Consider the following 14,541-nt stretch of genomic DNA (forward strand, 5'->3'; position numbering starts at 1 on the left):
GACATTCATAAAATAACGAAAATGACTTCCAAAGACTTATGGTTCATTTTGCTTTTTAGAGAATAGTAAAAAAGAAAAAAGATCGTAATTTTTAAATTTCATATGCTATCATTATTTTGATATTTCACGCTACACATGTATGAGGATTTATACTCTTGACAATGGTACAGAACGTAACTTTTTTTTTTTTTTTGGAGGGGTATTAGGGGGAGAAGGACAGAGAAAATCTTAAGCAGGCTCCATGCCCAGTGAAGGTCTCCATCTCACAACCAGAGCTGAAATCAAGAGATGGACACTTAACCAGCTGTCACCCAGGTGCCTCCAGAATGTAACTTTTTAAAAACAGGAATTCTTGAAGGTATCTTAAGTACTCTATAGACAAAAAAATACACTATTATTTTGAGTTTTACAGATAGTTAAGCTGAATACTAGCCAATTAACTCTACTGAAATCAACCTTGAGACCCAAATGTTTTTCCTCTATGGCTGGCAATCCCAGCCAGAGATTTTTATTAGTACAGGGAGAATAAGTTCCTGCCTATGTTTATCAGATTTTATCAGGCAAAGTAATCAACTGAAGATGTTAAAATATAGACTGAAACCCAGAAGGCCCAGGATTCATGCTGGTTTCCAGTTTCTGACAAGCTCTTAGGGTCTTGGTCCATAGTCTGCTAGTGATCCGTGGACCACACTTCTGAATTGCAAGGCCTGAATCAGTGGTTCTAAGTCCTGATACTTAACGGAATCACCTGGGGAGCTATAAGAAACCATTTCTAAGGCTGAAAGGTTACTGAGCCTGGGATCCAGTCTGGGTACTGAGTTTCAAAAGCTCCCAAGTTCAGGCTAACAAGCAGCTAACTTTGAGAATCTATGACCGAAAATGGTCAGATTTATGGGTAGGTTTTATTTCTCCTTGTTTCTAATACAGTAGGTAACAGAACTGGGAATAACCTGTACTGCATAGATTATGAGAGTAATATACGCCCCAAGTCTCCAAACTTCTACTGGTAATATGAGTCATTATCAATCAGGTTCTAATATTAAGAATCTTAGCAGTTTCACTTCTATACTCCTACCAAATTATTTAATAACATACTCTTCATAGTATTTTAAATATCTATCATCTATTCCTAATTACAGATTAAAGTAAACTCAGATTAGTCAGAAGTTTATATATATATATATATATATATATATATATATATATATTCCCCAGACCTTGCACTTGTCCCAGGAGAAAAAGCCCAGACACAGAAAAGGACAAGCAAAAGTTTACTTAATTTCTATATTTCTATATTTCTATATTTCATGTGGGTACCAATGTGTTAAAAATTGAATTACCACTCTTTCTTCATAAAGCTTTTCCTAATTATTTTGCTAAACTGAGTTTTGTAAAAGGTCAGGATGCAATTCCATTCCAAGGATCCCTCCCTAACTCTTAAAATAATGAAAATATTGTAAACTCTCAGGTATTAGCAGAACTCCCTCATTACAGTAGAGTACTGGAGTTCAAGTCAACTATCACATACTACAAATGATGCGCCTTAAACTTTCTGAACAGGCCTTCTCACCTCCTAAAATAGGATGTAGAGAGAGTGCAATAAGAATGTGCAAGCACAGACTAATGCCACATAGAAATTTAAGACAACAATACATATTTCTAGATAAGCCAAATAAATACATATAGTGTGGTAGTGCAAAGAAATGGAGCCCGGAGCAGGAACTACCTTCCGCTTTAGCACTAATTAGCCACATAACAAGCAAATGACACACCTTAATTGCATTTTAAAAATAAAGACACCTCAAATAGCTTATCTTGAGAATCCCTAGCAGAATGAAACTCTATGACCTAAAAGTAATGAATTATATGGTCCTCCAAAGCAAATATGAGTAACTGTAAAACGAAACAAAACAAAAAACCCACCAAGAGTTTACTTGTAACATGCCTGATTTAACAAGTCTCTTAAGAAAAATACCATTTTAAATTTGTCTTCTAGAAAAGTCTACAAATTATTTGGCCATCACTTAGAAAAAAAAAGTGTACAGGAAATGGAGGAAAGGGATCATTAAACACCATACAAGGACACTATGCAGAATTAAAATAAGCAGTTGAAACTGAGTATGATGAAATACTGAACGGCTTTTCCTTAGAAAAAACTTATTTCAAAGTATGACATTTGGGATTTTATGATCTATCCCAAAGAATATAAGGCATTCTTATATATACAAAATGTTTTTAAGTACTGCAAATAACTCATAATTTCTATATAAATTATTCTAATTAATAAAAATGGTAGTACATGGAGATTATTTCCTTTTAATTTATTGTTTAGTTTGAACACGTCTTGCCAATTACAAAATACCTAGTGTGACCAAATAAATGAAAAATCCATGTAAGAATCACGAAGTGCCTTGCAGCGTTCTGTCAGGATGCCACGATATGTTAACAATGGGGACACAGCTTGTCTCAATTATAAGGTCCGATCACTAATCTTCTTCAGAACTGGAATCATCCTCTTGGTCAGAGAGTTCGGGAACAGGGAAGCGGAGAATGGCAGCTACTCCAGTCAGCTGACTGAGCTGTTCCCCTGATACATGAAGACTTGAGAATATCCTAACTGTGCCCGCATTCTCTTTCACACTGTCCACAAGCTTCACATACCGGCTTCGTGTGGCGACATCCTGGTGCCTGAACAGCTCATCGCTGATGAGCAATGTGTCAATGGCCATAGCCTCATTAGCCTTCTCCACCTGCTTGAGTCCGTAAAAAGCTCGGTCAGGTTCATGCTGTAGCATTTTATAGAAGTCATCCAAGGCTTTTACTTCCCCAGCAGCTTTAGTGTCTGAAAGGCGGCTAGCTACAGAAGGGTCACAAAGGGCCTCTTTCAGGGAGTACTTGTGTCCAGAGGAGGCATGTACCTAGAATCATAATTATCAAAGTCAGACAGAAGAATGTCTTCGAGTACCCATTAATCAGCCTGCAATGACCTAAAGCCAAAAGCACAAAGAAGGCTTTCTATGTTTGAGGACTTAAGCCAAGTTTACTATGTAAACAGGCTGTTTTAACAACTTTCACTTCATTACCTCACTTACAATCGCAGTCCAGTGAACACTTTCTCCTCCTGCACTTTTCCCAGGTCTAAAATTTAAGAGTAGTTTATACAAATCCCTCTGCCCACTCTGAATTATCCTTGGATAAGATTTTTACCTGAAGAAACTTGGACCGATTTTCCAGGAGCACTTTGTTGTCGGTCTTCACTGCTTGTTGAAACATGTAGTCGCAGAACTGCTCCCTCACAAATCCCGGGCTGGCCACCAGGATGCACTTCACAACGTCGAAGTTGATGTGGCGCTGGATAGCCTGGACCACCTGTTCATAGAACCGCTCCAAGGCCCGGTCATGCTGGGAACAGTTGCCTTTCCGTTTTCTGGGGATGTTCACCTCCACCTTGGCCCGAGTGAGGGTCATGCTGGGAGTGACTAAGCAGATATGGGCGAGGCCTTCCTGCATCACCACGGCGGCCACATCTGCACTCCAGGCTGGGTCACAGGCCTGCTCGATGCGCTCCAGAACCACACTGTCCCACTGTTTCTTGGCCAGGGTGAACTGGCGGTTGGGCTCCAGCTCAATGGTGTGGTAAGCCCCCATCTTCACATACTCATTCTCTTGGATGTTGGTTCCCTTAACCCGCAGCTGGCAGGCCTGAGAGTCAAAATCGATGGCCTCCACGCAAAGAGTGAGAGTAGTGCGGACCCGGTTGCTTCCTACGCTGCCCGTGGAAGACTCCGTCTGTACCTTGCGGATGGTGGAGGCGCGCAAGCTGTCGCCCACCTGCACTAGATTGTAGGTGTGCCACATATCCTCAGGTTCTTCGGGGACTAGGGTCACCTGGCCCGCATTATCTTTCTCAATGTCCTTCCTCACAAGCTTCATGACCTCCGCGGGGGTTCAGAGGCAGAACAAGAGGAAAGGAGAAGGTCCTCAGTGGGAAAGGGACAGGGAGGGAAAAGGGGAGTCTAGGTCGGGAAGGGGGCGGGGTCCGGTTCCTACAGGCACTTGCCTGGCGGGAAGGAAATACCCTAGCTCCGACTCAAGCGGCCAAGGGGAACACTTACTCTAGCCCTTCTTTTCCTAGTCTTCCGACAGAGCGCCAGACGCGAGCAAGAGACACAGCAGCAAAACACAGCCTTCCCCGGCGTTCCAGCACCCAGCACGGACCCGGCGGCTGATGCAATGACGGCGCATGCTCAGCCCGCGTTCCACCTCTCGGCGCACGTTTTACGTCCCCAACGAGGAGGCGGGGTTGCAGTTTGCGGGGGGCGCAGGCGCACTAAGGGCGAAGTGCGTCCGAAGACTGAACTGAGAGGAAAGGGCTTAGAATCTTTGGTGGCGAGTTACTTATTTTAATGCTGAACTTGGACTTCCTAAGTTTTCTCTTCCAAACCTGTTTGTGCAGAATCTGGGAAATATGTGAGTGCAACCCCCCCCCCCCCCCAGCTGCATGAAGTTACTACTGTACACCCTCTCTGCCCCGGATAAATCCAAAACTTAACTAAAAGGATTTCTCAAAATCTCAGGCTTGGCCCCAAAGTTCTAAACTGGGCTTGCCTTATCAGCACTCAGATGCTCCACGCCTGTTGGAGTTGGCATTTCCAGAAACAGTTTCTAAGAACCACTGGTCACGGTGGGTCTGGGCTCAGAGCAACGTGCCCAGCTGTTTTCTGTGCTTGTCACCCTGTCTGCACGATCTGACTACCCAGATGTTAAAGCACTGACCCCAGAGAGAAAAGAAACCATCTGTGGAATTCACCCCTGGGTGGACAGCTCAGTTGCTTGGCCTGATGTCCTGGGAATCCCAGAATCCAAAATTGGCAGTCTCTGCTTTATGCAGCTCAGTAGCCTGTGAAATGTTTAGGTTGGGGGTTGGGTCGCAAAAATTTAGAGCCCGATCTTCACTGCCTAAATTGAGTTGAAGATACGAGAAGGGAAAAAGTCTGATGTACTGGGACCAACCCGACTGAATGGCTACAAAGTTGATTTTAAAGAAAATCTTTAAATCACTTAGCATTTTTATGGTGATAAGATCAGTGAGTAGAAATAGAAAAAGCCCACCAGAATTTCCCCCAGAGTTAAAATGAGATGGGGAGGGGCGCATGGGTATCTCAGTGGGTTAAGCATCTGACTTCAGCTCAGGTCACAATCTCTAGCGTCCTGGGATTGAGCCCCAGCAGGTTCCACGTGCTCAGTGGGGAGTCCGCTTCTACCTCTTCCTCTGCCCCTCCCCCTCCGCTCCTGCTCCTGAGCTGGATCTCTTGCTTTCTCTCAAATAAATAAAATCTTAAAACAAACAAAACAACAACAAAAACCAGAGGAGGTGAACAGAGTAGTCCTACCCACATATCTTCTCATTCTCTTTCTTACTTGCCTATGGCACTGAAAGGGAATCTTACCACCCAGAACTGGTGAGACCAGGGTGAAAGGAAGGAATCTGACTTTGCCACAAGTCTTGACAGTCTTAACTCTGATGCCTCAATTATCTTCCTCAGAGATTCTCAGGAGACACAAAAATCCTTTTTAAAGCGCTAATACAAATTAGAGCCATTGTTTGTTTTGTGACTTCTCTCCCTCCCTCTCTCTTTACCTCCTTTTCCTATTCCTTCCACACCTTCCTGTCATACTGAATGCCTTCCTAAAGTTTCTAACTCTGACGCCTTCTTCCACTTCCCAGAAAACCCAGCAACTTTGAGTAAGGAACCTAATGCCCTAAGATGTGAAGATGGCTTGCCTCTCCAAAGGACATTTCCTAACCAGGAGAGAGAAATACTTTGAGTTGCTCCTTGATCACCCAAGTAGAATTTACTTCTCTTCAAAGTCTGATAAAGATTAAAAACCACAGAATCACAGTGGCAGGCATACAGTGGGATCTTAGTAAGTGTTAAGTTTTTCTTGAAGAGCTATCATTTATTGAATATTCACCAGGTCCTTTCCTATACTCTTCTAATCCTCTTCTCTAAATTTTTGTTATCCTCATTTTGTAGTAAGAAAATGAATTACAGAAAAATAAATGTATTCAAGAGTTTAATTCTTCCTAAGGTCCATTACAGTGGTAAAAGATCAATACGAAGTTTAATACTTGCACAGCAATAGTCAGCAGACATGAGTCATGATCTTTCCAGCAGATTATAGCATCTTTAGTTAGGTCCCCTAACAGCTACAAACCTGAAGCCTTCATTCTAAATTGTAAGTCAGGTTTTTGGTGCTGCCTCTCTCATTTGATAACCCTTATAAGGTTCTAATGAGATTATGATAGTTTGTAAACTGTAGAGTTCTACAAACACGTGAGATACTGTGGTATATCTCTAAGAATGCCTGACCTGAAGCTAGAAATCTGAATCAGACATAGCAGGGGGCAAGGGCTCACACTGACATGATCATAATTATTCGGTCTTAGAAAAATAACTGGTTCGGTAAGGTTGACTGATGGATAATCTGTGGGTATCATTAATTTATACTAGTATCTCTTCTCCAGGGAAAACTTAGGTGAGCCCTAGTATATGAATTCATGTATCTTGTTGGTGAATTAGATTACAGTTCTTGTTGCTATTATAGTGGTATGTTAGAAATGGTTTGTATCACAGCAGCAGGAATTATGAGCTCCTGAAGAATGGAAATCTTGTTTGAATACCCTAGGCTTAGTGCAGTAAGGGCTGTATAAATGTTCTTGTTCCTAGTATTTTTCTTTTTTCAAGACTTAACTTTCCTGCAACACTTACTAATCTTTTCCTTCTTCTGCTTAGAGCACCTTGGAGGCTCCTCCCATCATTGCTTCTTTGTTTGTCTATCCCTTTTTCAGACTGTGAGCCTACCTTTTATTTGTCTATGTTCCTGAAACCCAGCACAGCAATTGTTATATAAACAGTCATCATATGAAAGAATGCATATTTTTTAGCTCTCCTTTAATGCAGAACTTTTAACTTATCTATCACTGGCATCTTAAAATTAAGAAAACATTTTGTTTTATAATGTTACTAGAATTTTAAAGAGAAGATTACTCTTAAGGTTAGTTTCTAAAAACCTGTTTCAATTTTTGAGATACCCATGTTTGGGTAAGATAATGATTATTTCAAACACATCTTACTGAGGAAAAGAGCTGAAAATGTTGTAAATAATGTATAATGACAGTTTTATTATGCCTGTTTAGGAAATGGTCTTTGCAGAATAAGTCAGAGCTCTGATTATGAATATCTAATAATAAATGCAATCATTTATGAAAAGGGAATGTGCTAACCTCAGGTTGTTCAAAGATGCCCATGTGACCACCACAAGCAAAGCTAAGTGTACAGTTGGGAGAAATATTCAGCTAATTCAGGCAAAAGGGGGAAAGGGACAATTTTTGGTTTTTGTTTCTTAAAGAGATCTACTATTTGGATAAAAAAATATTAATGTTTTTGCACATAAAGTGAATTCTTAATACCAACCAGTGCATATATTTTAATCTCCTTTAAGACTTAGTTGATTTTTTAAACTTCCTTTTAAATTATAGAAGACTTTAGATAAAAATTAGGTACCATATGTGTATAGCTCTAGCACTAATCACCATTTGACAGAAATTTAGCATTTGCCAAAACCAGTCATTGATCCTGTGCAACTAGAACACTTTTAATTACTTTATTGCCACATTTCTGCTGAGGCAGAGTGTTCAGATGAAGCTCATTTCTGGGATTTGGTGAGGCTGCTGATGATAGAGGAGCAATTATCCCCTGTAGCAGATAGAAAAAAAACCTAAGAAGAGGGACAAGGTTCATGTCATTGTTTCCAGAAACAGTGTCATTTGTATCCAGGAGTGTTTGAAATTATATGATGCAGTTTTTAAAAATACAAAGAAATTTAATAGAAAATTACTACGTAGATTTACTGTATGTTATATCTGTAATTTTCAGATGCATATTTTCCCACCTTTCAACATCTCTGAGACTGGGAGTTATTTAACAGTCTGATAATTATAATTGGATTGGCAGCACTCTTTTTCCTTAGTAGTGAATAAAATAATGATGCATTTTTTCAATTGATGGTGTCTTTTTTTTTAAGATTTTATTTATTTATTTGACACACAGAGAGAGGCAGGCAGAGAGAGAGGGGGAAGGAGACTCCCCGCTGAGCAGAGAGCCAGATGCGGGGCTCCATCCCAGGACCCTGAGATCATGACCTTAGCGGAAGGCAGAGGCTTAATCCACTGAGCCACCCAGGCACCCCTTGATCGTGTCTTTCATTCAATTAGATATAAATATGGGGCTGTATATATATATATATATGTGTGTGTGTGTGTGTGTGTGTGTGTGTGTGTGTATAGATATATATATACATATATATGTGTGTATATATATACATACATGTACATGTATATACATACTTCATTTTGAATAAAAAATCTTAATTGAAAAAATTTACAAAGGAAGACACCTTGCTTTTAGGCTTACTAAATTGTTTCTAGCAAGGAGAGACATATAACTTAACTGGGGTCATCACACACATACACACACACACATTCTAGGTGAGGATACTGTTAGAAGAGACAGTCCAATCTCTTAAGTATTTATGAGTTTGTCTTTAGTCTATCTTTTGAGATTCATTCAGTAACAACTTTTTAAGTGACTGTTATTCTTAAACACTAAGGATAATAAACTCTACCCTCACAGAGCATATAGCAAGCTGGGAAGACAGTTAGATATTTAATTAACCATATCATGTGGTGTAGTATAGAAGCAAAGACACTAGGGGCTTACATGTTTCTGGGGCAGGAGGACCAATTTATCCTAGTGACTTTCTTGGAGCTAATGTTCATGTGGGGACTTGAGGGTAAGCAAGCAGTGGGAGCAATTGCTTATGCAAAGGCCTGGAGACTTCAGAGGAGCTGGCACAACAGAAGAGGGAAAAGAAACTCAGTAAACTTGACAGGAATATATTTAGCTCATTTACATATCTTGATACTCTTCTGTACTTGCTTTAACAGTGAATACAATTCTCTAGTCACAGACCACTTCGGATAGGCAATGTATTTTGATTTTAGCATTGTGGCATCGATTCCAAGTATCTTTCATCTCAATTTTTTTTAACATGAATTCAAATACACTATTTTGTGTTTCATACAACAGAAGGATTGTGTAAGTAAAGAACAGCATTTTGATCCCTAATTTTCTGAATATGTTTTAAACATGAGCTGATTTACAAAATATTTTAAGGGGCAAGTTCTAAACCTAGTGGGGAGTTTCTTGGTTTGGAGGTTTCAGAAGAACATAGGCAGAAGAACATAGGCAGAGGAACATCCATCTAAGGGAGTAAAATCAACAGTTATAAGCTGTGCCAAGACTTTATGCATTAAAACAGACTCACAACAGCAGGGATGAGAAATAGGCAAATTAGTTAAACATATATATTTCATTGCTACTTTCCATGCCTATTTACTGCTACCTTTACAGACATCATAATGACTGAAGAGTTTCACCTTCTTCAGTAATTCCTTACAGTCCATTGTGTGCCATTGGAGGCAATTTCTTTGCTGTGGGTAAGTATCTGAGTTCCATATTCAGCCATCACCTCACTGGACTTCATTCTGAATAGAAAATCTTATTAACTGAAAAAATTTACAAAGGAAGACACCTTGCTTTTAGGCTAACTAAAATGTTTCTATCAAGAAGAGACATATTACTCAATTGGGGTCATTCTACATATTCTTAATATCCAGAGATAGTTATTTGAGTTACAATTAATATAGGGTGGGACATCTAATTTCATGATATACCTAAAAGTCCTGAAAATATCAGATTGACAACATTAATTAGGTCCTTTTTAAAGTCTCATAGACAGTTACGCTTGGCTTTAACATTCTGAGAGTTGAGCAAGAAGGAAATGGACTTGCATTTTGATAGCCTGTATGGCATATTATTTCACAGCATGAGATTTGAGATCAGAGAGCTGAGCACAGGCTTTGCCATTTATGAGTCGTGGGACTTTGGACAAATTAATCTCTTAGCATTTTCGTTTCTTCATATCTAATATATGGATAATTGTTCTAAAATTTTCTTTTTTTGAGATTAAAGTGAAATAATATATGCAAAGTTTTTGACATAAGGCCTCACCCATAATATGTTCCCTATAAATATGTGCCATTCAGCATTGTGTTAGTTTTTCTCTGTTATGGTGTGTCCTGACCCTACTCCCCAGGATGTTTGATTCTGCCATTTGGACTTGGCCAATGAGAGGGTTGGGCAAGACTTTTTAGAGGGTGGGAGGAAAAGAAGCAGGTATTTATTTCTTCTGCCCCCCTCTAGCTGGGCTTCGATTGTGGCTCTAGCTGCATTCCTCTTCCTATGCTCCAGCTCCCATCCAACAGCCCCTCTCCCATAGCTAGAGTTCACAGCCAACGTAACACTACTTCCTCCTCAGGCCTAAGAGTGATAATGGCTTCTCTTCCCAGTGTTGCTTCATATGCTTTCCTTTCACTATTGTTTGCCCTTAGGTGCTCTACCATCTTTTGTCAGTTCTTTAAATGCCTCTGCAAACAGTCCTTTATTAAACTTTCTTTAGTTAAATGCTTTATATGTGTCACTAGTTTTTTGCTGGGACTTTGATATATGTAAAATAATAATCTTTGGTGGCAGATCATTTTATAATAGTGTTAAAAGCTAATACAAGGCAGTTTTTAATCCAATGGGAAGGTTATTAGCATGGCGATTTGTTGTCATGATATAAACCTAGGTTTGAAGTCTGGAGAGAGTTCGTTTAGATGGCAGGGGGTGTGGGAAAGAAGGGTGAAGTTCTTTTCTAGATATATAAAACAACAAGACCATAGCCACAGAGGCAAAATGAGCATGAAGATTATGTAGAAAATAAGGAAATGTGACTGGCTCTCATGCGAAGTTTACATTTCAGGGTTTTGGTAGGCAGAAAAATGGTCTCCCAAAGATGTTCATGTCCTAATCCCTAGAACCTGTGAATATGTTAACTTATATGGCAAAAGGGACTTGGCCCATATGATTAAATTAAGGCTCTTAAGACTAGGAGCTTATCCTGGTTTATCCAAATGGGGCCATGTAATTAGAAGGATCCTTTTTAGAAAGAGGCAATGGGTCAGAGTCAAAGAAGGAACTGGATGATGAAGCAGAGTCAGAGGGAAGGATGTGAAAATGCTATCCTACTGACTTTGAAGATTCAGGATGAAGCCACAAGCTAAGGTATGCAGGTGGCCTCTAGAAGCTGAAAAAGGCAAGGCAATGGATTGTCCCTGATACAGGCTTCAGAAGACACACAGCTCTGTCCACACCTTGATTTTAGCCCAGTGATACTTCTAACTTACATAACTGTCACATAATATATTTGTCTTGTTTTAAGCCAATAAATCTATAGCAATTTGGTACAACAAAAATAGGAAATGGATACAGGTACAGTGGGAGAGAGAGGGTGCTGGATTAGGACAAACAGAGTGGTCAGTAGAGAATTCTGGATTTCATCTGAAGACAATAAAGAACCATGAAAGTGTTTTTGTTTGTTTGTTTTACTAAAAAGACTAATATATAATGAAAATTAGTTATTAAGAAGATAAATTAGAAGTTGGGTACAGATTTGCAACAAGAAGAGCTCTCTCTGGTACTGTGCATGGACAGGTATGGTGATGAGACCACAGTTAGGTGTAGATTTTATGAATTGAGGAGTTTCCAAGAAAGCTGACAATATGACAACTGACTGGAAAACTCGCAAAGGAGAGGAAGAAGTCAAATTTCAGATCCTTATGTTGTGAAATGGGCATAAATATAGCACGTATGAGGAACCTATTGATTCTTATGCAATAAATTCTAAGTTTTAGTATGATTGAATAATACACACACACATATACACACACAAAAGGGAATTAAATTTTTTAAAGTTTCATTCTTGCCCTTTTTAGAGGATGTGCAAACTGCCTTTGATCCTTTCTGCATAGTGACTGCTTATTTGGTAAAATGCAAAAGGTACAACTTGAATAATTAGAAAACTTCAGATTTTGTACAACGACAACAAAATGCAAACGCCCTCCAAAAAGTTTGAGCAGAAGAGGCATCATAGGTCAAATAAGTATAAAGGGCAGGGACAGCAGCTGGTAAGTTAAAGCATTCACTGGCTGCAAAGCTGTTCAGAAGTTACTACTGTTTGGATTACCGGACACTTCCTGAGTAGTGGAAAATGTCTGGATGAAAAGTCAATAGCTCATAATTAACTCTGTTAATACCACCTCGCTGTGAAAAAAATGTTTTACTTGCAAATAATCCATTTCTCAGGGATCCTCATAAAACTTAACAATGCTTGGGCATCTAAATCAGGATCACCCCTGTCTTTAATGGAAAAATGCCAAATTAACTAATACCAATAAGCATGCCAGCAGTAAAGACACTGAATATTGAATATTGATGATATGCTAAACCCAATCATTAACCTAACCATTAATCACGTTACTTTCACACAAAGCTTCACCAATCTGCCTTTTTCTTTCACCATTACAACTTTCCCCCCTCAGTATCTGGTAAAATCTGGCCATGGGCTAATCATTTGGAAAATCTTAGAAAATGCTATGATTCAACCTTTTTTCTAAATTGGATATAACTTTGCATTTCCAGTGTTTTCTTTAAAGTCTTTCCTTAAAAATGCCTTTTATACACAAGTAACAATACTGTATTTTGCATTAAAAAATAATCTGCTCTGTGACTATCCCTTTCTCAATTTCAAAGTGTTCCTCCTCCTTATACAGAAACGTCATTTCAGGACAAGAAGCAATTTTGCCTTGCTTTCCTTTCTTTCCTCATTCTGTCGTAGAAAAGATCTTGAATACACAGCAGCAAGAAAATGCAATAATGCCCACTCTTGAGTAACCTAAAGGTAGGAATTTTGCGTATAAATCCGGCGCCCCCTATTACCTTCCTCCAAAAAAAAAAAAAAAAAAAAAAAAAAAAAAGAGAGAGAGAGAGAAAGAGAAAGAAAGAAAGGTAGATAAGGAGGTAGGTGGGGGTAATGCCATTCAGCAAAGTCCTAAAATACAATGTAAACTGTCAAAACAACTTTAGTTGTAAACTCACTTCTACCTTGTCAAGTTTCCAGCACGATCTCCCTCCTTCTATTGAGGGGGAAGGTTTTGAAACACATCAAAACTAGTATCCGAAACAAAACGCAGACTCCTTTCTGTCCTCGGACCTGCCCGGGCTACCTGGAGGGTCCCGCAGTGAGCCGGCGCTCCCTCCGCCTCTCTGCGCGGAGCCCTCGCTATCTCCCGACCCACACGCAGCCCAGAGCCCCGCACGCAGACGCTCAGAGAAAAACAGGGTCGCTCACCGGTGAGGAGCCAGCAGCAGGCGACAGCGACCCCTGGGCTGGCTTGGCGTCGGGGGGCCATGACCCGGGAGCCCGCAGAGCCCGGAGGACGCGCTGGATCGGAGGGAGGGCAGCACGGGGCAGGACGCAGCACGGAGCCGCGCCTTCTGGGCCACTCTGCCGCCTTAGGTCTCCGTCTCCGGCCCCGGTCAGTCGCGGCGCCCAGAAGCCGAAGAGTGAATTTCCTGTGTTTTCGACGACTGCCTCTAGGTCCTCTCCACGCTTTTCATATCCCAGACTTACTGCCCCATCTCCCGCCCCTTCGCGCGCTCGTTCTCTGAAATCCTCCTGGCAGCCTCCCAGGCTGTGTCCGAGACATGGACAAATAAAGCCAGCTTCGCGGGCTCGTGTTTAGGCTAAAGTCCACGGGCTGCAAATCAAACCTTAAAGGGACATCTGCCTTCCATTGAGAGGGCGATCGCGCTCCCTAAGGTGGCAGGAAGGCCGACGACGGCTGGACCTTCGGGAGGGTGTCGCCCGTCCGGTGGCCCCGCCTTCACACCCCTTCCCTCTCCCTCAGTCAGGGCAGGGAGGGCACTTTCAAGTGCCGGGACTCGGTGGCCCTTAAGGGGAGGCTGCTTTCCTGGGGTTAAATTGCGCAGAAGGAATTAGATTGTCTCTGAAAGTGAGCACTTTGGTATCCCCACCTCCCTCTCCTGCGGACACTTGAACTTCGCGTGCTGTTGTTGTCTGGCACTAAGAGTGAGTGAGTGTGCGTGTGTGCGTGTGTGTGTGCGTGTGTGTGTGTGTGTAGAGGGAGCGTCCATTCAGACACGCCCCTACAGAGGGTTTTGCTTTAGCTTATGCAGAGTTTGCTTCGCTTACGGTGATGTGTGGTTAAACGGGGGTTGCCGCTAAACTTTTCTTTGGGAAGACCCTAAGAAAACCAGAAAAAGGAGAAAAACCAGAATGGGAGAAAAGAAAAAAAGAAAGGGAGAAAAATAAATGCGAGAAGGAAGAGGGAGGTTAATGAAGGGAGGAAAACAGGCTTTAGAAATGGTTATGTGTGGGGGCTATTTTGTTGAAGTTGAATTAGGATGTTTGTACATTGGGGATTGAATCTAATAAAGAACGCAGGGCACTGTTTTATTTCTTCTTGTAGACTTTTATAAGTAAGAGTGCATTAAATCATGTTCATGTTACTCC

At 40.9% G+C, this 14,541-nt stretch overlaps 2 protein-coding genes across 3 annotated transcripts in view; both read right to left on the minus strand.

The window, feature by feature from the left end:
- Positions 1–14,101, minus strand: part of ITGA1 (integrin subunit alpha 1) — a 165,284-nt gene extending 151,183 nt beyond the window's left edge. Inside the window, exon 1 of one of the 2 annotated variants that reach the window (XM_032337429.1) lies at positions 13,357–14,101. In XM_032337429.1, coding sequence (XP_032193320.1) covers positions 13,357–13,417 — 61 coding nt within the window. In that variant the 5' untranslated portion in view covers positions 13,418–14,101. Of the gene's footprint in view, positions 1–4,115; positions 5,196–13,356 lie in introns of those variants that run through there. The other variant, XM_032337430.1, reaches the window with a different exon arrangement.
- On the minus strand, positions 2,305–4,116 carry PELO (pelota mRNA surveillance and ribosome rescue factor). Its single transcript, XM_032337432.1, has 2 exons — positions 3,208–4,116; positions 2,305–2,918 (listed from the first exon to the last, which is right to left on the minus strand). The coding sequence occupies exons 1-2, from the start codon at positions 3,931–3,933 to the stop codon at positions 2,487–2,489; spliced, it is 1,158 nt and encodes a 385-aa protein (XP_032193323.1). The 5' UTR covers positions 3,934–4,116; the 3' UTR covers positions 2,305–2,486.
- Positions 14,102–14,541: the final 440 nt, after the last annotated feature.

The sequence above is a fragment of the Mustela erminea genome, chromosome 3, assembly GCF_009829155.1.
Source record: "Mustela erminea isolate mMusErm1 chromosome 3, mMusErm1.Pri, whole genome shotgun sequence".
Taxonomy (NCBI): domain Eukaryota; kingdom Metazoa; phylum Chordata; class Mammalia; order Carnivora; family Mustelidae; genus Mustela; species Mustela erminea.

What these genes read in the sequence shown, in the direction of transcription:
- PELO (XM_032337432.1), bottom strand. Translation starts at nt 3,933, where the DNA reads ATGAAGCTTGTGAGGAAGGACATTGAGAAAGATAATGCGGGCCAGGTG. An exon ending in ATCGGTCCAAGTTTCTTCAG is followed by an intron (nt 2,919 to 3,207) that starts GTAAAAATCTTA and finishes TTATGATTCTAG; the next exon opens with GTACATGCCTCCTCTGGACA.